Here is a 23,273-nt window from a genome sequence, read left to right as displayed (position 1 = left end):
TCTAGTTTTAGTAGAGACGGGGTCTCGCTGTTGCTCAGGCTGGTTTTGAACTCCTGACCTCGAGCAATCCACCCGCCTCGGCCTCCCAGAGTGCTAGGATTACAGGCATGAGCCACTGCGCCCGGCCTCCCTGCACTCTTATTCTCTATTTTCCTTCTCTTTTCTTCCTTTTTCTCCCCATAATTTGGCATATGTTTTTCTCTTTTTGTGTAGAATTCATGGCATGCTGCAAATGACCTGGTTTGATGTGATGTGAAGGAGATAGTGAGTGTCAGATTAGGGAAAGGGTATTGTGGCGGGAAAGGAGGGTGGCTCTCCCCTAACTCTAAACATTGCATAGAGACTTTGAATTTTCTTCCTCAGAAACAGGAAGTACTATTTTAATCTTCAGTGTATAATAAAGAGCCTGGGGGCACAGAAAGAAAGTACAGGTGTTCAGACTCTTTTGGAGTGTTGACATGATTTATACATACACATGAAGACGAGCTGTAAGTGCTAGTCACTGTCTCTGACAGTAAGGAAACCATTCTTTCACTCCTTCATTAATTAATCCATTCATTTGATAAGCATTAATTACTTACTAGTGCTCAGTGCTAGTGGTAGGCAGTGAAAGGCTTATGAAGAGAAGTTAAGCTACTAAAAGGCACTTACACAAGGCACTTGTAGATAAGATAGCATCTTGATTAGGTAATTAATTTTACAACACCCTATGTAAGTGTTCAGTATGGATATTAAGTGGTCAAAGAATAACTGCCTGCCTGTGGAATATCGTATATATCTATAGACTCATTTTCATTTTGGTAAGCTCTTTATAGATATACCTTAGTACCATGTCAAGAAATATCCCATCAACATTTGTAGAATTTTAAATGCATTTCAGCTGGGTTTGTATGAAATAGGAAGAAAATTATTACTAATCAGACAAGATTGAGAGACATTGTATGGAGGAAGATATTTCACATGTTGGTCAGTTGCATTTGGTGTGATACCTTTTAGACTATGCTTTATAGTTTTGACCTTAGAAAGGGAAAACGATATGATGCTGTGAATGTAATGGGTGTAAATAAGCATTTTTAAAAATTGCATCACTGGTGCATAAGCCAAAAGGCAGGGGCTGACTATATTTGTGGCCAATCAGTAGAAAGACTAACTTAAGTTTGATTAGTGTATCACATACCGATAGCATAATGTGAAATTTGCTGCATTCCACTGTTTGTACTACTCACTCAGGAAGGTAAAGTGGAAATTTTCCATCTTACACATTTAGTTCCCCTCTTAAAGCTGGCAAACACTGACTTTTTCCACTGCATTTCTACATAACTGGACTCTTTCCAGCTTGTGTGTGTGAGTGTGAGCATGTGTGTGTGTGTTTTAGTAGCTAAGCACACTATCACTGGTGCTGTTAGCTAGACTTATCTGCATTTTGGGGTTCACATTTGTTTCTCTCTAGGGACTCTTTATGAGAGTAGGAATCTGATCATAGTTCTAAGTTTGCAAATGGTTTGCTGTTAGATCACTCAGGCTGACACAAATAACAGTTCTCCCGAAGTTTTGCTATTGGGCTGTTCTTTCTGGAAGTGTTCTATTGCTCTAGCTACAAGACTGTGAATGTCCCTATTTTGTATGCTAGCTTTGAGTTAGCTCCTGCATAGGATCCGTGCCTGCAGCACCCCTTCCGATTCTGGCTCCTCCACTTGGAACAGTCTCCTTGGCTTATCAGTTCTCTACCTATTCTTTGATGTCCAGCTCAAACAGTCAGGCTACTGTATGTCACGTTGTAGGAAATTACTCCTGCCTCCTCCACACCCCTTACACACTTAACTGCACTTATCTGACACTAATCAGGATGCTTTGCACTTTATATGCCTGCAATATGCTTTGTACACATTCAAAGAGCCTGCACAGTTATTTGGCAGGACAGCCATGCTGAAAGAACTTGGAGCTGAGGAGTAGTTGAGATAATATATGTAAAGAATCTCCATTTCTCGAGGGTTTGCTATGATCCACTCACTGGGCAAAAAGCTTTATGCGACATCCTCCCATGCACAATGCCTGCAGGTGTTAGTCCCTTCAGTCCCAATCCTTGGACAGAGGAGGTACTCACTGAATATTTCTCAAATGAATGAGAACTGGACATGAGCTGGCAGCAAAGGCCTGTCTGCTGAGTCAGCTGGCCTGAGTCAGCGGTTGAGGCACATACAACATACGTCTCTAGAGAGTGAAGATACTGACTTGGGCTGCAGTTCCCATCTATCTGGCTGAAAGGCTGCCAGGGTGTGATTCCGATGCATAACGGAGAGCTCACAGAGGGGAAAGTATCATTTCTGAACGACATTATTTCCTTTCCCACTGTCTCTCATTACTCCCCCTCTCCCACCCTTGCTGACCAAGTCAGCCCAGAAAAGGTACAGAGCTCATTCTGAGTCACTCCAGGGTTGTATCGGTACAACAACAAAACTGCATTTTTACTCTAGCCCATGGAATATAAGGACATTGAAGATCTACATTCTTGCACCCGTCCCCAAAAAGAATTCAAACAAAGCCCTGTACCTATTTAGTGGTAAATGTCTTAGGAATATTAGAGGCTCATGAAAATCACACCTAAATAAAATGACATTCCTACCCTTAGGCTCTTATAAATGAAGAGATTTTGGGGATCTTCAGGTTGATGACTCATAACTTTCCCAGTGTTTTATTTCCATGAGCCATTGATTAAAGTAGGGTGTAGCACTATGTTTTTCTTTTTTTTCTTCCAGCTAAGCTGTTCCCACCAAGTGGGAAGTTTTGGAAGCTTCTGCAAGGCTCTAGAATACGATTTCATGCATCATAACCATTGTATTTGAAACAGTGTTTGAGGGACATTGGAAAGGTTTCTTCGCAGCCTCCACCCAGGCTTGTCCACAAGTTCCTGGGGAGCAGTTGTATAGCGCAGAAGTCTGATGAACACAAGTTCCCATGATGTGTGGAAGGGTCAGTATTCCCATCTTGCTCTGCTCCTGATGGCTGGAGTTAATGAGGAGGAGTTTTTATGTGAATGTCAGGCATGTTGCAATAACTAGCCACAATGGAATAGTTATGGCAATTTCCACCACTTGGTTTCTGTTTTTGTGATCTTGCTGTATGCTTCATTTTATGAGTATTTTCTTTTCTTATGTGTGGTTGAACCCATCTATTGCCATCTTGGGTTTGGATACTTGTATTTACAAGGAGATGAAGAACAGAGAGAGAAACTGGAAAATTGACAGAATGACATATCCTAGGCACTTACTAATTTATCTCCCTCCCTCTACTTGTGCTGATAGATATTCTGATGATGGACATTCTGACCAGTTTGTGTCCTAAGGAGAAGGAAAAGAGGATCATAACATGACTACATAAGAAAAAAAAAGCATTGTGAAAACTTGGCTTCTTTGGTGATGTTAATATTAATCCAGTAATATTCCTGCTGAAATAAGATAAATGAAAATTGCCAAAAATATCTTTGGCTTGTCTTACTTGAGGGCTTCTGTCTTAATCATGGCATCTACTACCTGAATGCTGATTTATATTTGAGTGAGAGTAGTAGAACAAAATGTAAGGATTGCTCAAATTCTAAAAGCATCTTGTGACATCCCTATTCGTTTCATTCATGAGGGCGAATTAAATACTCTCACCGAAGAAAGGTCTAACTGGAGGATATTGTGTATGTTACATATACTGATTCCCAAGATGGAAGTCCTTGCGTATGTGGCAGTACATATGGGGCGCCACAAAAGCAGGCTTTTTGGTGACAACCGTTTGAAGGCTCTTATTAAGCCAAACAGAAGGGCTGGAGGTCACGACTTAGGTAGGGAATGAGGCCGAGGATGCTGAATTCTTAAGGAGAAAGCACCATTATATAGCTGCAACATGTGCAGGGAACGCGCCCCTGTTCCTAGCAGCCTGTGTTCAGAATTTTTCACCCTTGCAACACTTCCATCACTTTTCTCTCTTCCCTGCCTATATTTTGAAAAGATGCCAAAAGCATCCTTTGTGCTTCATTTATCCAGTTTTGAAGTTGTCCTGCGCATCCAATCTCTAAAGAAACTCTTGCCATTTTTCACTTTTTAGTTTCTGCTCCCTGTTTTACTTCTGAGTCTTTTTTTTCTCTTGTTCTTTATGATTTGACATCAAATCCTTTCGAAACACTGATACTTTCCTTGTTACAAAAAAAAAAAGTCAGTTGAATAAATAAGGCCAGAAACAAGGCAAAGTGTCTCCCCGCTGTGACCCCTGTTCTGGAGTTCCTCGACTCCCTGGCGCACGGGGAGTGTGCGAGCGGACGCCGGAGACACAAGCTCGGCCTTCGAATTGGCCAGTCTGGTGACCAGCGAGCCCGCCCCCACCCCTCCCCCTCCCCCCTCGGCGCTCACACTCAGGAAGCAGCTGGCTGCAGGCCGGCCCCCGCGGCCGCACACCCATCCACACTCCTCGCCGGGCTGCCTCCCTCCCTCCCTCCCTCTTCCCCCTTCCCCTCTCCCTGCAGCCGCGTCCACACTGCGCCGCCCCGGCAGCCCAGAGCGCGGCGCGCACGGGCACCGGGTGCCGCCGACGCCGCCCCTCTCGGCACCCCCTGCAGGCCGTCCGCGCCGTCCAGGGTCTCACCGGCGCTCCCCCCCCCTCCCCACGACGGAACCCGCCGGCAGCAATTAGCCGGCATCCCGGGGCCGGCCCCCAGACGCATCCCCGGCCCAGGACGAGGATGAGCAGGACAGGCGAGGCGCAAAGTCGCAACTGAACTTTTCGAAAACATTATTTGCGCGAGTACGTGCGTGCGGAGCGGGGGAGAATGAGCTGATGCCTAGGGTCCGGCCACCCGCCTCCCGCCTCCTCCTCCCCCTGCCGCCGCTGCCCTCGCAGACGCGCGCGCACACACGGCACTTGGGCCGGGTTTCCGCGCTCCGTCCCCCGGCTTGGATGGGAGTTCTCATTTCCGAAGGAGGCAGAGCCGGTGGAGCGCGCTGAAGGGCTGGAGCCCCAAGTTACCACTCCTCGCCAGCGCTGGCCGCCCGCTGTCACTCGCGCAGGCCGCCCGGGGGACGGGACCCGCACGCCCGCTTTGTTGTGGAAAGCCCAGTTACCTGGTAAGTGGATGCCATAGGAACTTTGCTCGCAGGCGACAGACCGGGAGAGCCCGAGCGCTCGGGAGTGTGGGGGGAGGTAAGGCTCGGAGACGCAAACTAGGGATTAGAAATAGTTTTCCACGCTGAGCCGGCGGCGTTCGCGCGGGTTTAAGGACATGCGCGCCAGATTCACAGGTCGTTCAGAGACCTGTGCTTAGGGAGGCCGGTCGCAGCGCTCCATTAGGAACCGAGCCGCGCTCTTGTCAGCTGCCTAAGAGCGCCGAGGGTAGAAGAGGGAAAGGAAATCAACGAGGTTTTAAAGTTCGGTTAATTGGGAAGAGTTTTTGTTTTTCCTTTTAAAGCACAGGGCCCCTCCAGGAGGGCTACAAAAATGAGGGCAAGTTACGGTTCTCACGGGCGCGCCACCCCCGTGTCCCCACCGACGGGCAACTTTGGCCAAGTGGGAACCGATGGGGTGACGCGAGGACTGTCGCGCACACACGGGGCTGTGGTTGCCTCTTCCAGTCCCACGTGTGCGTGGAGCTCCACGAAAGCTGTTTTCCACGCCAGTGGCTCACCCAAGCCGGTGTCCCCACAGTTTCGGGAGGTCGTCGGGCTGAGGGTAGCTCCACTCGTCCCGGTTGGGGTCCAGCTGCCCACCCGCAGCTGTCGGGTCTGGAGCTATCACCTCCCACGCCGCGAATGCGCAGACGCATCCAGACACGAGCACTCCCCGCCGGGTTCGTCACCTTGCGTTTACATTTCATGGGGCCGGACAGAATGTCAGCACTGTTTGGAAAATGTCTCGGTCTGAGAGTCTGTCCCGCGCAGGGCTCCAGTCCCTATAAATGACCCTGTGTGTGTTTTGAAGTCGGCCGGGGCCGCTCTCTGGAAAGCGTGAGTGAGCTGCCGGCTCTCCCCGAGACACACACCTTGCCCCGAGCGACAGTTCCAAGTTACTCACTGGAGCTGACAAGTCACCTCGGGGACGAGGAAGTCACCCAAGTGTCTGGAAATCTTGGCCCTGGCTGATTTGTCATCCTAAGGGTGATTCAATTCGGTACCTGGAGGGGGAAACTTTGGGGAAGAGTTCTGGCTCCGCCGGTCGCGCCCTCCGACCTGCTCAGGCTGTTCGAGGCGAGGAGCGAGAGCAGACCCGAGGTCGGGCCCCGCTTGGTGGGGGTCGGGGCCGGGGGGCGGCGGCGCTCTCCCGGGGGCGGCCGTGGCTGCCCGCTGCAGCCGGGCCGGGCCGGGCAGCGCGCGGGTCCCCGCCGCCCGGCTTCCTCGCCGCGGCGCCCTTTCGGCCCTCGACTTACTCGGGACTGGGTTGCACAACAGGAAGCCGGCACTAGTTTGTTTTGTTTTGCTGCGTTTGCTCGCCCGCGGACAGGGCCGAGGGTTAGGGGCGGAGGCGGCGGGGGAGTGACGGGGTCGCAGCCGCGCGCTCCCAGCCGGGCGCTGTCGCCTCCGCCCCCGAACCCGCCCCTAGCTCCGCGCCGGGGAGCCCAGGGGCCCCGGCCTCCAACCCCAGGGGCCAAGCTAGTGGGGCAGGGAACCAGTAAGGGCTGCCCTCCTCCTGGCTGGTCCCTCGAGCCTCTCCCCAGCCTGGCGGGCCGGGTCACCTCTCCCGACCTCTCCAGCCCTTCTCCGAGCTCTCCGCCCCCTGCTCTGCGTGCCTCCCCACCCCCCCAGCCTCCCCATCCCCCAACCCCGCTGGGCTTCCCTGGCATCGGCTTGGCCCTCATCTCTGGAGCATCTGAACCCGGGGCAGGAGGAAGGGGAGTTACTTCCGGAATCTCGGGGAGCAGAGGCCGTAGGGACTGGACTGCTGAGATTGCGGCCCCCTTTTACAGAGAGGAGGGCCCTTGCACCCTCTCCCTGCGCCGGCAGAGCCACCTTCTTCCAGGACGGCAGCATCTCCCGAGTCTCGTTGGGGCCCCTGGGGCCCTGGAGTTTGTGAGGAGAGGGAAGTTCTGCAGCTCCCCCCAGTGGACCAATTCCCTTTAGACTTATGGGACCGGGAGTCTCCAGTGTAGACTGTTACAGCTAGAGGGGACCTTGGCGATCACCTACTGATGAGGAAACCGAGCCTCAGAGACTTCAGGGATTTTGCCCACGGTCTCACAGCCAGTTGTTTCAGGCCCAGGACAAACACTTAAAATTCCCAGTTCAGACAGCATTCTCCAGAACTCAAGAGAAATGCATTCTCATTCCGTCCCTCCTGAAAGCTTTGATGAGTCATGATTTCTGCCTTGGGAGTTAGCCAGATGTTTGTTTCCCCCTCTGTCTTGTTCCTCATCAGACCTTCCTTTTTAGACTAAACTGGGGGAATTTTTTGTTTGTTTGTTTGGTTTTGGTACAAAATTGATTTGTGTTGGTTTAAATCTTCGTATTTCTTCTCTCTCCTCTAAGTTTACTTACAGTGGTGCTGCGTGAAGCAGGTGCAACCTGCAAAAGTTTGCACAAAAAGGATCTGCCACAATGAAAGTTGTTCTGGGAAAGTTTGAAGTGATTTAGAGACAAGAGAGTGTGATGTCATATGCTATTTTGTGCAACCGACAACAAGCTTAAGTTTAAGGACCATCATTAAACTTACTACAGTTTTCATATATTTTCACTAATAGTGCAGCCAGACTAGCTCTCACACTATCTTTGAAAGGAAGATGGAGGGACATTTCTTTCCCAGTTATTTCTAAAAACACCTTTCCTTATTGATAGTTGGTTAACTTCTCTCCTTTCTTGCTCAGAGGAATCAGTAATCCTTGAGTATGAGTAGTTAACTGCTGCTATAACTTCCTCTCTCCTTAGTTCACATTAGGCCAATTTGGGGAGAGCATCTTTTCTCTGATCCCCATATTACACCCAAGTTACTTAATAGTAATCAGGCTATCAGAGACTGAATACCTGTGATCATTATTCCAAATAGGAAAGGCAACTTTTGTGGAGGGGGAGGACTCCAGGATCTCCCAGATGGGTGAAATTCCTACTAGGCCAAAATAGGGTGGGGGAAGTTAAATAATATCTAATAATATCAGCTCTGCCTTGATTTACATAGCAGAGAGTGGTCTCTCCATGGTTTCAGAAGAGAGCTCAGTGTTCTCAGTCTTTTTTTCTTCGAGTGTTCTTTCCAGCTAGTAAATTAAGCCTGAGGATGTTCATTCTTTCCCCTGTTGTTCCTCTTATATTGTAGTTATTGATCTTTGGAACTGGAATGTTAATTTGCATTTCTTCCAGATTATAGGAGTACTTCATGAAGGAGATAATTCAGAAAGTGGCATCCCATGCATATTCTCATCTCTGGAGAAGTAATTTCCTGTGTTTCTGTAATTATTTTCTGTAGAGGCTATTATATTGTACAGAAGGTGGAAATACAGAATTTAACTCTTTAACTTTTCCCTAAGTTGGATGGGTTCTTAGACTCAATCTATGAGACTGGGGGAAAAAGGCACATACAAAATCTGTGCAATAAAAATATGTTACCATTCTCATTAAAGGAAAATGAGATAGAACAAAACTTTTAAAATGACTTTAACACATAGTTTGATCAAAAGATGCCCAAGTTCCAAGTTTTCCTAGTTTCCCACTTACTTTAGTCAGAGTTGACACAAGAACCCAATTTTTTTTTTATTGAGATGAAATAAAATATCTTTACAGAAAACACATCTATCTTAAGCTTGATGAATTTTCACAAACTGAGCACACCTGCGTAACTAGCATCCAGATCAGGAAACAGAACATTACCAACACACCAGAAATATCCTTCATACTCTATTCCAGTTACCACCTTCACCTAAGGTGACCGCTGCCCTGACTTCTAACAGATATATTAGTTTTTCCTGTTTTAAAAATATCTTATGTAAATGGAATAATTCAATACACACTCTTGGGTCTGTCTGGCTTCTTTCGCTCCACACAACAAACTTTTAGTAGGTCAAATAATTTGGACTCCCCTTTAAAGATGATGGAAACAGTTTGGCTTGCAGAAATGACTTGGTGAGGCATTACTTAACATGATAGAATTAAAGAAAAATGCTAACGAAACATAAAGCCACATTTATATTCTAATCGCAGTCTGGTTGGGGAGACCAAACAGACACAAGTGAAATGTCTCGTGTGACACCAGTGGAGGTAGAGTATGCTGAGGAGCTCCTTCCACTGTGACAACCCAGAATGTATTTCCCTTTGGGAGGGCCAACAACCTTCACGATGGGAAGGAAGGTGCCTGGTCTCAGTACTGAAGGAACTCTATTCGTTTGGCAGCTTTTAGCCAGGATTTTCATTGTTTGCCAGTATGCCAAGTTAAAGACAAGAATAAAATGCCTGCCTAGAAGAGTGGAATAGAATTTCTGTGCTCCTTTTTCCTAGTAGAGAAAGGAATAGACTAGGAAACAAGGCAGTTGTCGTGAAGTTGCATAAGCCACAGAACATGGGATTCATGATTAAATGTTTGTACCTCACTTTCGTGTTTATTCAGGCAATAAATGATAAATGTGGGTTATAATGACATATTTCACTTACACCATATTTTTCAGTATAAATGATTAGTATGGTATGAATAATATCAATAGTAACAAATGTATGTGAATATATAAATAGTATAAAAATATGTATGTATGATAAAAATAGTGTGAAAAACATAAATATATAGGTATAGTATAAAATAATCTGTGTACATGTAAGGGCTAGGGAGAGGTCAAAGATAAATTAGATATAACCCCAAAACTCAATGAAATTAGAATTTAGACAGGGAGATGAAACAGGCAAATAACTATGATGCGTTGTAGAAAGTTCTGAATGTTAATGGAGAGGTGTGTAGTGTAAATGTTTAACATTTATTGGGTCCTTTTATGTACTGAGCAGCATGCTAAGCGTACAACACGCATTTTCTCATTTACTATTCTGTTATGTTGTGAACTGCACAATAGCGTAATTATCCCCATTTTATAGATCAGAGATGTGGAGACTAAGAAATGATCAGGGAGGGCCTAATGTGGGTATTTGGGGTGGGCCTGGAGGATAAATCAGATCTGACTTTGGGGAGAAGGAGGACAAAAGAAGGGGGGAGGGAAACAAATGACCATCAAGGTGTTAAAATCCAAGGTAACGTGTAGAATGAATGGAACCAGGATCCAGTCATGTTCCACTTTGGGAACAAAATCAGGGGGTTTATCTGTAAAACTTGAATCGTGAAGGCTGTAAGTAGCTGAGGACAGACTTGAGACAAAGCTAGCCAGTGGGGGCTCCTTGTCTGATGTGATCTCTTCAAGGCCCAGAACGTGAACGACTGCACATTCTTTCAGACGCAGCCAGCCTTGCTGAACCGCAGTTGGGCAGAAAGGGTCACAGTGCAAGGTCAGACCCTGTTCTAGGCTCCTTGATAAAGAGATCAGACTTTGTGAATACCAGATATTTCTGAAGTTGTGAACCGGATCTATGAAGTTTCGTTTCTAGACCTGCTGAATACTTTACACAGAAAATCAACTAGATGCCAGGGCTAGGTATGAATTCTTGTTATTCTTGTGTGTGAAGAAATAGATTAATGTTTTCCCAACCTTTTCAGCATGACCAATAGATTCCACTTCTGTCTGTAACTTGGCTGAGTCATTCACGGGGGTTTAAAAAAATTTCTTTAATAAATATGTTGTCATGTTGGTTAAGGGCCTAGTCATTGTTGTGGACGTTCATACTTCTGTGCTGATGTCAGTGAACATAATTTAACTTGTATAAAACTTCTGTCTACCAACAGCCAAAAATAGTTACATTGGTCACTTTTAAGCAATAACTACACTGAAGGAAAAAAATCATCAGTTACATGTGTGATAGGTACACGTTAATATCCCTGAATATTTGGTTTAAGGAGTGGTAAATTTTATTTCTAGAATCTTGCACAGGTACATGTTTATTACCTTTTTTTAAAGGATTGTGATTTTTAGCCTTGCAAACAGCTGTTCATGTGGACCGAGTTGTTAGTTATACAGACTAAATGACAAAGAATGCTCTTTTCATTGGCTGTATTTTACTACCTATGTACCTCCTTGTGTAAGGATTTCTTTTTTTTTTTTTTTAAGAAAACTCTCCAGCCAGTTATTTTGCTTTTATATTTCTGAAGAAGAAGCCTTTGTGTATCAAACCATAGCCATGTGGTGTTCACTCTTTGCAATTCAGGTAATTAATTCAGCAATGACATCATAGGGAATGTGCTCATTTTTCCATTTCAAATTCCTTTTCTTAGGATCTGATGGTTAACTCATATTAAGAACACATTTTGAAAGACTCGGTTCTCACAGACATTATGTGTTAATTTAAACTTTTCCTTCTTTAGCTGTGCAAGAATAGGGGTTTTATTCCAGGGAAGGTTGTCTACCCCTGCAACAAGAAAAATCTAAAATTATCAGTCATTTTGATCCTGATTCTGTTAGTTGGTTGATCAATTGTTACTTATTGAGCACAATTGATCACTTGATATTTACTGAGAAGAAGGCACAGTGAAAGATAGCAGTGGTAGGAATGTGGCTTTGTATTATTTAATCCTTGTTTTTTTATAAAGCCAAAAATGTTGAACTTTTAGATCCTTTCCATTCCTCATTCCAGCTATATTTTGGTATTCATTTTTACTTTGACTATTTAACTCTATCTTTACCTGCAGCTGTCCTTTTTAAGTACTTGGGTAGGCATGTAGTACAAATGCTTTTATAACAGTGGCTTTTATGCTGTTTTGATTGTGACTCACCCTAAAATATATTTTATACCTTACCCAGAAGACAAAATATGCATATGAATAAGTAGATATATAACCCACAAATAAACTGAAAACAGATACCTAACCATCAATCCATTTGATGCACTGGTAGCTTCTATTTTATTCTAGTGGTTCTATTTCATTAAAAAATGCTCTCTCTATTGAATGATTGAGTTCGTAAAGCATCGGTGAATTGCATACTGCTTTGAGAAACACTGCTTTAGAAAGAGTACGTCGTTAAACATAGATCTAGGAACTTATGGCATATTCATAACCTGGACTGGGCCAATGCATGGATCAAAGCATGGTGCTTTCTGAACTTATTCGTGTTTGTCTTAAAAATCTTTCGGTCCCAAGTTCATTCTCACATTGTGTGATTTCTTATAGCTGACCAAGGAAATCCCTACTTAGCTTCCTTGCCTTTGCTGTTTTCACTAGGACCGCAGTTCTCCAGACCTTTCTGTACTCATTGATGAGTTAATGACTGAGGCAAAGTAAATGAAACACTTCTAAGTAATTACTACTAAAAGTAGTGACATTTAGTAAACTAGGAGGATATGAGAGTTGTATAGATGCACTGAATTGTGGAAAGTGGATTCTAAGAGAGGTTATTGAACATTTAATATTGCCCTCCAGCAGTGTTTCCCTGAAGGTTCTGAATTTCCTCCAGCAATCTGCAGTGACTGTCGCTGTGTGGCCGGTCCTCATTGCTGCTTCTGATTTTTCAGGTAGGATTGACTGACTAGGAATAAATTCCTGAATTGAATCTGGTCATTCCTTTTCCCCTTACTCTCTTCCCATTTCCCTTCCTCTTTCTTTCCTCGGTGTCTTGTCTATATTTACTACCTATATTTTGAATATCATAGTCATTAATTTAAATTTACAATGACACTGCCAGTTGTTTCACTCCATAAACTTAGGAAAGATTATTTTTATTTTTGACAAAAATTTTATAAAATAAAAGCTTAAACATGTATCTAATTAGATAGCTAAATGTTTGAATCCATAGATAAAACAAAGTCAGTGTTGCTATTAGATAGGATCCATAATGTTCATTATATTATCATTATTTTTATTATGATTTTGAGACGGGGTCTCGCTGTGTTACCTGGGCTAGAGTGCAGTGGCATCATCATAGCTCACTGCAGCCTTGAATTTCTGGGCTCAGGTGATCCTCCTGCCTCAGCCTCCTGAGTAGCTGGGACTACAGTGCATGCCACCATGCCCAGCTAATTTTTAAAAAAAGTGTTTTGTAGAAATGGGGTCTTGCTATTGTCCAGGCCAGTCTCTATCTCCTGACCTCAAGCAATCCTCCCTCCTTGATCTCCCGAAGTGCTAGGAATACAGGAGTGAGCCACCATGCCCAGCTATATTATATTATCTTTTCTGACTGGTCTTTGGGAGAATGCTCTTGAATCTCTGGAGGGAACACTAATTTGTCTTTATATTTTTAATTGGTATAACTGAGAATGAAACCTCTTTGATTTCATCTTAATAGTGATTATATCATTTAAGTAACATTTATACATCTCAGTGTTCAGAATAAATATGTTAATATTCTTAGAATTGCCAACAGTAGACCTTGGGAGTACCCAAGTGAATCGGTCTATACACACTAGTTGTTAGGTGTAACCTCCGTAAGTTTCTACTGCACGTCTCATTAATGAGGAATTATCTCAGCTCTGTTTTTGTGTAACTTCTGCTGTAAAATTCTTTGAATTTGTCAGTGTCACCGAATAAAGTTATGGAACCACAGAAATGATGAACTATTCCTTGTTGTGAGTTACTGTAGCATAATATAGTGCCCTCCAGTTTCAGTTTAGAGAAATAATATTGTACACATCCAATACATTTCCTCTATAATATCCTCCAGCCTCACAGGCACATGTTTGCACTTTCCTCTTGTTAAAATTGCAGACAAGAATAATTTTGATTTATTGGTGACATCTAATATAGCTGTGTTTATATTGTTGCCAATAAAATGACTTACATGATTGGTTTTTGTTTATACAATCTTTTCTGAGGAGTCAGTCACCTGTGTTAGGACAAGGTACATTCTGCTTATTAAAATGAACTCCTGGGATCTAAGAACATTCAGCTCTATCTGTCCTTGATTGAATTGCAAAATGTGCTTCACACTGCAGCCGTGCATGAGAATAACTTATATTATCTATCAATAGGCTTTTCATTTCTATATTCTTCTGGCTACAAAAGCTGTAACAAGAGAAGCTCATGGGAATAACACGGGCCTATTAAGGATCAAGGCAGCAGTGTTGAAAAGGCAGTGTTAATGAAATTAAACAATCATGAACCTAAAGGGAAAAAATAAGAAGAATCAATAAAAACTCCATTTTAGATGGCTTAGACATATATATGCACAGCAGACTCAGGAGCAGTTTGTTTGCTCACCAGTATTTTGTGCCTCATTATCAGGTTTTCTATGCAGGGTAAGAAATGCTTGTGGCATAAGAAATGGAAAATGTAACAAAGGCTAAATGTAGCCTAAGGAAATGAAATGATGTATGAAAATTAATAATTAACTGGCTCATCAGATGAATTATGACTCTAGATGAGTCTATTAATGGTATTTACTAAGAAAGGGCCTTTGGCTGTAAATAGGCATTTTGGAAGTCGTGTTTTCGAAATTTTCTTGAATGGATGAGTTAACATTGCTTTTCGTTTGTTTAATCTTTTAATCCATGAGGAACAGTGGCTGGAGCCTCGGGTAAAAGGTGGAGTCATGATTTGATATTTTGATGAAAGTCATGCTTTTCTAGAAAACTAGTGGAATTATTAAATGGTTTTGTGCCTTAGTTTCCTTAGGGGTTAAGTAATTTCCTCTTTGACCTGATTTACAGGAGTGTATTTTAAGAGTTCGAAAGTGGTCAAAAGGAAAGATTTATTAACTCTCATGTTGACTCATATTAGCAGAATGAACATTTCCATTGTGTGAACTAACGGGGCATTAAAAATGTAAATATGTTAATATGTCAGATCCAAAACATCCTAAATTTATTCTTCTAAATTCTCCTTGATTTTTCTTTTTCTTGTTTCTTTTGTTGGTGGTGATGGTGGTACCCTGGGGTGGAGTAGTTGGATAGAGGATAGAGGAGAAAATGCTGGAGAATTTGATCAAGTTTTTGAATAGAAAGATGCCCTTCCAATGGAATCCCACCAGTTAGGTTGCTGATACTGATTCGTCGAGATTTTGCTTTTTTGGCAAAGTGTAATTTCAATCCTAAAATTCGTTCTTCATGGCTAGTGTTGCCTATTAGCATGTTGCTGGTGGGAGAACCTTTCTACCAGCTCTTGTTTTCATGGAGTTGGCAGAGGTTGCTATTATTTTTGCTTCCTCATCCACTCAATCCTCCTAGATTTAAGTGCCATAGGTATAAAATCTACATATTTATTCTTGGTAATAGTGAGTATTTTTGATAATCTTCCTTATCTAAATTGGCATAACAGAATTTCAAGAGACCACAATGAATATATCCAACCTCCTCAACATTTTATGAATGAAAAACAGTGAGGTCCAAAGAAGTTGTAAATGATTTGCCAGAAGCAGAACTCAGGTATCTTGACTTTTTGAGTGCTCTTTTCTCTGACTTTATGAAGATGTGTATTTCTTAAAAGTTAGCAGTTTATCCCTTTTTGTTACCATACAGACTTAGAATTATACCTTAATCATATGGCCTAGCTAAAAAGTATGCAAAAATATTATAATATATAATATTTTGTCCATTTATAATAGACAATATTGATTTTTACATTCTGGTATCTCATTAGATTGAATGAAAAATTGAAAAATCTGTTGGCATAATTAATATGAAAACTAGAATATTAGGCATATTTTCACATAGTTTCTTTTATTTTTGTCTTGAGGCTGGTTTTGCTAAGCTCACATGCCATTGGCCTCTTGTTTTTTTTTTTTTATGGTATTAATCACTTTAATTTCTGGCTGCTACTTTTTTAGCAATAAAATTTAAGTACGTTTTGTTGTTGTTTTTACTTTCAACCTAAAAGTATTTAAAATAGGAGTGCAGTTTATAAAAAATAAAAATAAAATAAATATTCAGGCCAACACAGGCAGGTGTGAGTGCTTGATACTTAATTAAGTTCTCAGTGCTTTAATTATTTTTCCTTCTTAAAGACTCACCTTCTTAATGATTGAGCCTAATGCTAAGTACCTCCTTATATATTTTTATCCAGATTTTTGATGAGAATTCCTGCTTGTATATGATCTTACTGCCAAAAATGACTCCCTTATTTTTAAAAACCTGGAAATGGGCACAGTCTGCAAATCTTCAGACACTTGTCACTTGGACCCTGGTCTTAGTGACTCATATTTCCAGTCATGTTGAACAATTCTTCATTTTCAAAAAATTGCCAATATGACATATTTCTTTTGCCTATTTTTTTTGGTTGCTTCTGAATAAGTGCTTTCTTCTCTACGGTTCAGAGTGCTTAGAAAACACTATTTTATCAATGAGTAGGGGATAGATGGCCAGTTTTTTCTGACAAAGCACAGAGACGTTAAATGACTCTTGCTCACAATCAACCAATGAATGAATCAGCAGACTGGCTGGTAACAGACTTGAGTTCTCCTACATGGACATGACATAAAAGGCATTGGCATTTTCCAGTGGAAAAAAATTTTTACAGCTACTCTTATTTCAGGGACTATTTATTATTGTTCCATAAACAAACTTAAATGATGCAGATTTGGATAATCTGGACTTATTTGTCCATTCATGGCAATTACGGTAGAGGGGAGGGGAGGAGTGAGACCTGAGCTAGAGGAATACGGCTAAGAATTAAGTTTATTTTTTATTTTTTGAAATAAAAAAGAAAAAGAAACTCATCATGAAATGTTTTGCATCCTTGATATGTTTTTTTTTTTGATGCTTTATGGAGTCATTTTTTTGGTAGTTGAGTCGAAATATTCATCCAAGATTTTGAGTGGATCATACAGAAAAAGTAGGAATCATCCAGTTGAAGCTATCTGGTTCCTACTGCTTTGTACCCAGTCTCTATTTTATGTGTTTGTTCAGCTTTGACTTCTTTTTATGACTATTATGTCTATATAAAAGACAGATTGTGACTGTGCCTATCATACATTTGGAGTAGTGGCACCACCATGGCACTGAGCCACCTCATTGCATACATTTTGGGGAGTTACTGGTGAGCAAGGGAAGGGCCTTCCTTAGTGATTTAGAACCATGGACACTGAGCTCATCACGTGTGTGTGTGGGGGGGATGAGGATGTCCTGCAGTTGCATCAGTACTTCTCTTGGTTCTCCCTCTGCTTCCTTAGTGGTAGGAAGCTTTGTGGGACTGTGGCTGATTTACTGTATGTCATGCGAGGGGAACATACTGAACAGCTCGCTTTTGGAAGGGATTTTCTTTTTTTTAATTCTTTCCATAAGCAGTTTTGCAATAGCTTTTCTCTTTTCTAGGGTCTTAATGGAAGGTTACAGTACTGTGATGTTGACTCTATTTCCATCCCTGTAATTCAGGATCAATATACAAGACTCTAATGCTGCTGTGAATATTTGTCTGTATGGTTATGTGAAATCTTTACGATATTCCCAGGCTTAGTTTTTTATCTCTTGTAAATCTAAGGGCTGCGAAAAGGTAGCTCTTAGAGTGACATGGAGGTGGCTCAATGTCCCCATCAGTCTCATTTAGAGGGCACGTCTGCTTTGTGTTTGTTTACTGGAAACTTTGAAGCCTTGGTCTGAGCTCATGAAGGTGGTGCTTTGGGTTTTCCAAGACCCACTGTAGCAAAAGTGAACTAGTATGGACAGATCATTGAGGGAGCAAAATAAGTTTCATTTTGCAAGGTGGCACCAGTAGATTGGTTGTAGTCGCCAAGAGCACTGTATTGAGAAGGGCTCAGTGGCTGACAAAACAATGCAGTGATCCATAATCCAAGTCTCCCATCAGTGCAGAAGGGGAGACTGCTTGCCAAAGAGCCATGTATTTGGTGACCTTGTTCTACATAAAAGACCATTTCGCTAAGTGTGCTTCTTTTCTTCCTGATATGAATGCTACACAGGTTGAAAACTCACCGTCTCTTATTTTCACTTTTACTTTTAAAAATGCCTGCATTTATTTTTTTAAACAGGCTTAAAACCCACACCATGGATAACTTATTGGACTTTGCCTGAAAGGAGTCATTAGTGCCATTGGATATTTGACCATCCTGGCCACAGGTTTTTCAGAATGAATGGAAGGTCATGCAGCATGAGTCTCCACCGGACACTGGGAACCCCACAGGGGCCTGGGATGATCAGTGGCCATCACATTCCTCCCATCCGAGCCCACTCGGGGACTCCTGGCCCCTCGCCCTGTGGCAGCACACCAAGCCCCGCTATTGGAAGCCTTGCTAACAACCTCCATCTCAAGATGCCCTCTGGAGGAGGGCTGGCTGCTCAGAACGCCATGGCTGAGAGCCCCATCCATCTGCCTGCCCTGAGCCCCAGGAGACAAGCGCTCACCAATGGGAAGCCGCGATTCCAGGTTACCCAGGCTGGAGGCATGTCAGGGTCACACACTTTAAAGCCAAAGCAGCAGGAGTTTGGAAGCCCTTTTCTTCCTAATCTCGGGAAAGGTAGGATTGTCTTTCTGGGATCTTTTAAAAATGGAAACTCTTTTTTTCCCTCCCCCTAGTGCCTTCTCTGCCAGCAAACCCTATGAAAAAAAAAAATACATTATTCAACACCAGGGTCAAAGTTGATGGTGTCATAATGACATATAGCTTGCTTGGTAAGGGGGTGGTCGTGTATGCACGTGCGTGCCCAAGGGCACATGTATGTGTGTGTGTGCGTGGGCAAGGGGACCCCCAGTGGTAAATGCTGGGTAGGAGCATGTGACACCGCCTGGGACTGTGAAACGGTGGCAGTAGTAAGACAGAAACATCAGAGATAAGGAGGGAGGACGAGTGGTGGTGGTTTGGGTAAGAGCTAGCTTAGCAAGATCCTGCCCTGTGGGTGGGTACATGGAGCTGTGCCCTGGCCCCCTGGGGGCTGGTTTCTCCAGGCCATGGACAGAGGAGTGACTGGAACTGTCCTATCCTAGTGCTAGAAGAAAGGTGGTGTTTGGAAGGAAAAAGGATAAAAACAGGAGAAATTTTAATAACCAATAAAATGAGGAATCAGTACATATCAATGATAGCAGAAATTATTTTAAGAGCTAAGACTATAATTTTTACAATACAGCTAGTAACAAGAGAAAAGCTAAAAGAGAATAATAAAAAGGTGTGCTTTGTGCATGTGGAGAACTAGAAAATCTAGTTATTCTGAAGTGCAGAGAGAATGCGCTTTTAATTCAATAGTGTTTGAATTACCATATATTTTATGTTAAACAATAATTGTTAGTGAATAGCAAATTATTTGAGTGACACACTCTTTAGAAGTTGATGTTGACTTAATGAGGTTATATCATAGATGATGTGTGTATTTAGGCTAAAAACAGAAAGAGCAGGTATCCCACGTAAAATAGAGCTTTGCTGTATAAAATAGCACAATTATATATTCCTTAAGGTATTAGTCTTAAATGTTTATATTAAAAGTGCTTACACCACCAAATAGAATTACTAACAGCCTTCAGAAGAGCCACTCACCCAGTTAATTAAGGTGAATAATGATTTATATCAGGCAAGGAGCCAAAAACTCATTTGCCTTAGCATCTGCGTATTTCAGGGTATGGAGAAGGTATAAATGGGCAGATCGAAAACAAAAACAAGAACAACAACAAAAAAAACCAACAACCTTAAGCATCTACATAGTTTGTTTATTTATTTTCTTCTTTTCTTTTAAATTTATTTATTTATGGTCCAGATCTGGTTTTGAATCATTTTATTTCTTAGAGGTACTGATACTTAGTATAGGTATAGGAAAAAGTTTCCCTGGCTGCTACGTCCCAAATAGGTTTCTCCTTGTCAGGTTGCTATATCCATAGTGTAGTGAGTTGAGCTCTTTCGTGTCCAGCTCAGGTGTTTGGATTTTCAGGGGCTGAGGCCCAGTAGAATCTTCCAGCTCATGCTTGACTAGTGAACTGTAGCATGCTTGTATATGTACTTATGTTTGCAATCCTGACTGACAGTAATAATGGTGATAATATTAATAACTTGCCTTTATTATGGCATAACTCACCATGTGTCAGGCACCGTATTAAGTGCTTTTCTATACATAGTCTCAGTTATTCCTCACAGCAGCCCTGAGTTATGTGCTGTGGTTGATTTAACTGATAAGGGAACTAAGGTCTAGAAGGAATAAGTAACTTCAAGGTCATTGGCCAATAAGGAGTTTGGGAATATCACTTCAATGGTGACCAGAAGTGGCTATAATAATAAACATATTTTTAAAAAGCTTCAGGTACCTAAGGGATAGTGAATTCTCAGGGACAGTACCTTGAAATGCAGGCACAAAATAGTGCTGCTGCCTGATTTTCCTGTTTGTGGCTCTTTGACTCCTCTCGCAGCTTCTTAACCTATAGTTTCTGTCCGGACATGGTTGGGTCATGCATGGGCATGGGTAAGGGGTTGAGGACAGCTATATTATTATCACTCCTGGCCTTGCATCTCAGATGCCACTGGTAGTCTGGATGGTACCAGAAGTAGCTGAATGTGTCCCTTTCAGGTCTTGGTAGACATTTCCTAAACTAAGCCGATAACTGGTTGAGGATGGTGGTCTGGGACTGTTTGAACTTTGGTCATTTACTCCACAAATAATTATCGAGCATGTATTATGGGTGAGCCACTGTTCTGGAGATACACTAGCCCAAAAAACATAGTCCCTGCCCTCAAGGAGTTGGAGAATTCATACAAATAAGTGGGCAGTTAAAATAAAACGTAGTAAGGGCTCAGATGGGGATACACTTGGAGTAATACGACAACATGTGAGAGGGGTTCCCGGCCCATGCTGGGTGGGTGGATTTGGGAGGAGAGCAGGCTATCTAGGCAGATGCCCGAAGGACGGGAGCTAGCCTTGCAGTCATGCAGTGCCCGTGTCCTGTGTGTGCTTGTGTGTGTGTGTGTGTGTGTGTGTGTGCACGTGCACATGGAGGGGGCTGTCTGGAACTTATTCTGGGTAGGGAGAAAAGCACACTCAAAACATGGAGGGGAGAGACATGGTGCGTTTCAGGGACTTCCACCTGGTTCCACCTGGGTGGGGTATGGAGACTGTACTGAGAGATGAAGCTGGAGAGGAACGAGTCGGGGCCAGGTGAAGGGTCATGAGGGACGTGCCAGGGAGTTTGGATCTATCTGTCTTGAGGACACTGTTGGAACATGTGACTCTGGTGCAGTAGTTGGGGTTCTCCAGAGAAACAGGAGAATATCCTACAGCTAATAGGATGTATATGTATGTGCGTGTGTATATTTATGTATATAAAGAGATTTATTATAAGGAATTGGTCCATGGGGTAATGGAGGCTGGCAAGTACTAAGATCTGCAGGATCCCCAGGAGAGCTGACGGTCTAGTTCCGGTCTGAGTCTGAATGCCTGAGAACCAGGAGAGCCTGTAACACAGTTTCAATCCAAAAGCTCCGTCCAAGCCAGGCTAGACACCCAGGAAGAGCTGATGTTTCAGTTTACGTACAAAGGCAAGAAAAAAGCTGATGTCCCAGTTCGAAGGCCATCAGTCAAGAGAGAATTCTCCCTTACTGGAGGAAGGGTCAACTTTGTTGTTCTATTCAGGCCTTCAACTGATTGGATAAGGACCACCCGCATTAGGGAGGGCAATATGCTTTATTCAGTGTGCTGACTAAATGTTAATCTCATCCCAAAACAACCAGAATAATGTTTGCCCTAATATGCGGGCACCCTGTGGCCCCGTAAAGTTGGCACATAAATTTCAACCATCATGGTGGGTTACTATTGCATTGGGAAAAATACAGTTTATGTGGTGGCTAAAGAAATGCATTTTCTAAGGCTTGAGAGTGATTATATTAATCCTTGGGGATACAGTGGAGCTGTGTACAGAGATGTAAGTACCTAAGGATTGTACACAGATAAGCATCTGACCTGAAGACTGGGGCATCTCTAGTGGAAGCCTCATAAGGAGTATAAATTTGACAGTAATGCGTATTATTACTTAAAGGTTGAGTTCCCCACAACTGGAAACTCAAGTAACAGTGGCTTTAACACCATAGGGTGTGGTTCCCAAACAGTGCACCAAGGTCACTGCGGTGCCACATGGAGGTCACATGATATTTTAAAGTTTGAAGGAAACATAATGTATGTGACATCCTGACCCCAGGAATACTACTAGCTCAAGAAGGTTGACAGTTTTAACAATAAATTGCACTATGTTCCTTTTGGTGATGTCCTATCTTTGTGAAGCTGCATTTCCATAGTTGTGATTTAAAAAAGCAAGTACTTTGTACACCTGTGTTCGTGGCAGCGTTATTCACACTAGCCGAAAAGTGCAAGCAACCCAAGTGTCTATTCAATGGATAAACAAAGTGTGGTATATTCATTCATACAGTGGGATATTATTCAGCCTTAAAAAGAAAGAAAATTCTGACACATGCTGCAACATGAATGAACCTTTAGGAAATTATGCTAAATGAAATGTGCCAGTTAAAAGAGGACAAATATTGTATAATTCCTCTTATATGAAGTTCTTGAAATAGTCAAACTGATAGAGACAGAAAGAATGGTGGTTGCCGGGGGTTGAGGGAAGGGAGAATGGAGAGCTGGTGTTTGAGGGGTGCAGAGGTTCATTTGGTGAAGACGAAAAAGTTCTGGAGATGAGTAATGGTGACAGCTGCACAACAATGAGCATGCCCTACCAATGGCGAGGGCAATCAATTTTATGTTATGTATATTTTACCACAATTTTAAAAAAGTAAGTAGTAAGAGAATATCAATGTGGAACACGTAGTGGTGTCTAATCTTTTTCCAAAGTTTGAGAAGCAGTGAAGTGCAAAATTGCGACACATATCCCATTAGTAGTTGTGATTATTTAGGAATGAAATAAAAATGCTCTTTTTCTTTTAATTTATGTGTATTATTCTTTTTCAGACAGCTACTAAGTTGTTAGTACATAAACGTTATTAAGTTTTTGGACACCTAACTACTTAGTAAATGCAACTGCTAGGTGTTTCTTTTTATCTCTGGGGCACTGTGAAAAAAATTACTGAGACACTAAGCATGCTATGCATTGAGAACATGTGGGCACCTCTGTCATAGAAGTTTATTTTCCTCACACGGAGAAGGCTGGAGTCAGTGATTGCTGCTGCTGACTGGCAGCAGGGCTCTCACAGGTCCAGGATCATGGGTTTTCTAGTAAGTCTTTTCCTCTTGGTTGCACAATGGCTGCCTCACTCCAGCACCTGCTATGGAGTCTGCCTTCTGAGAAGAGTGCAGGGGGAAGGAAGAAGGACAAAAGGCAAAAAGATAAAAAGGTCAGCTCTTACCAGATCTGTCCCTAAGCTTTCCCAGACA

At 42.7% G+C, this 23,273-nt stretch overlaps 1 protein-coding gene across 1 annotated transcript in view; it reads left to right on the top strand.

Annotated features, from left to right (window-relative positions):
* Nucleotides 1-4,513: 4,513 nt before the first annotated feature.
* Nucleotides 4,514-23,273, top strand: part of GLIS3 (GLIS family zinc finger 3) — a 438,302-nt gene continuing 419,542 nt past the window's right edge. Inside the window, exons 1-2 of the mRNA XM_012737636.3 lie at nucleotides 4,514-5,102; nucleotides 17,948-18,433. Coding sequence (XP_012593090.1) covers nucleotides 18,046-18,433 — 388 coding nt within the window. The 5' untranslated portion in view covers nucleotides 4,514-5,102; nucleotides 17,948-18,045. The remainder of the gene's footprint in view (nucleotides 5,103-17,947; nucleotides 18,434-23,273) is intronic.

Source organism: Microcebus murinus, chromosome 12, assembly GCF_040939455.1.
Source record: "Microcebus murinus isolate Inina chromosome 12, M.murinus_Inina_mat1.0, whole genome shotgun sequence".
NCBI classification, from domain to species: domain Eukaryota; kingdom Metazoa; phylum Chordata; class Mammalia; order Primates; family Cheirogaleidae; genus Microcebus; species Microcebus murinus.
The sequence above is the reverse complement of the archived record's forward strand: the minus strand, read 5'-3'. Positions and strand labels throughout refer to the sequence as shown.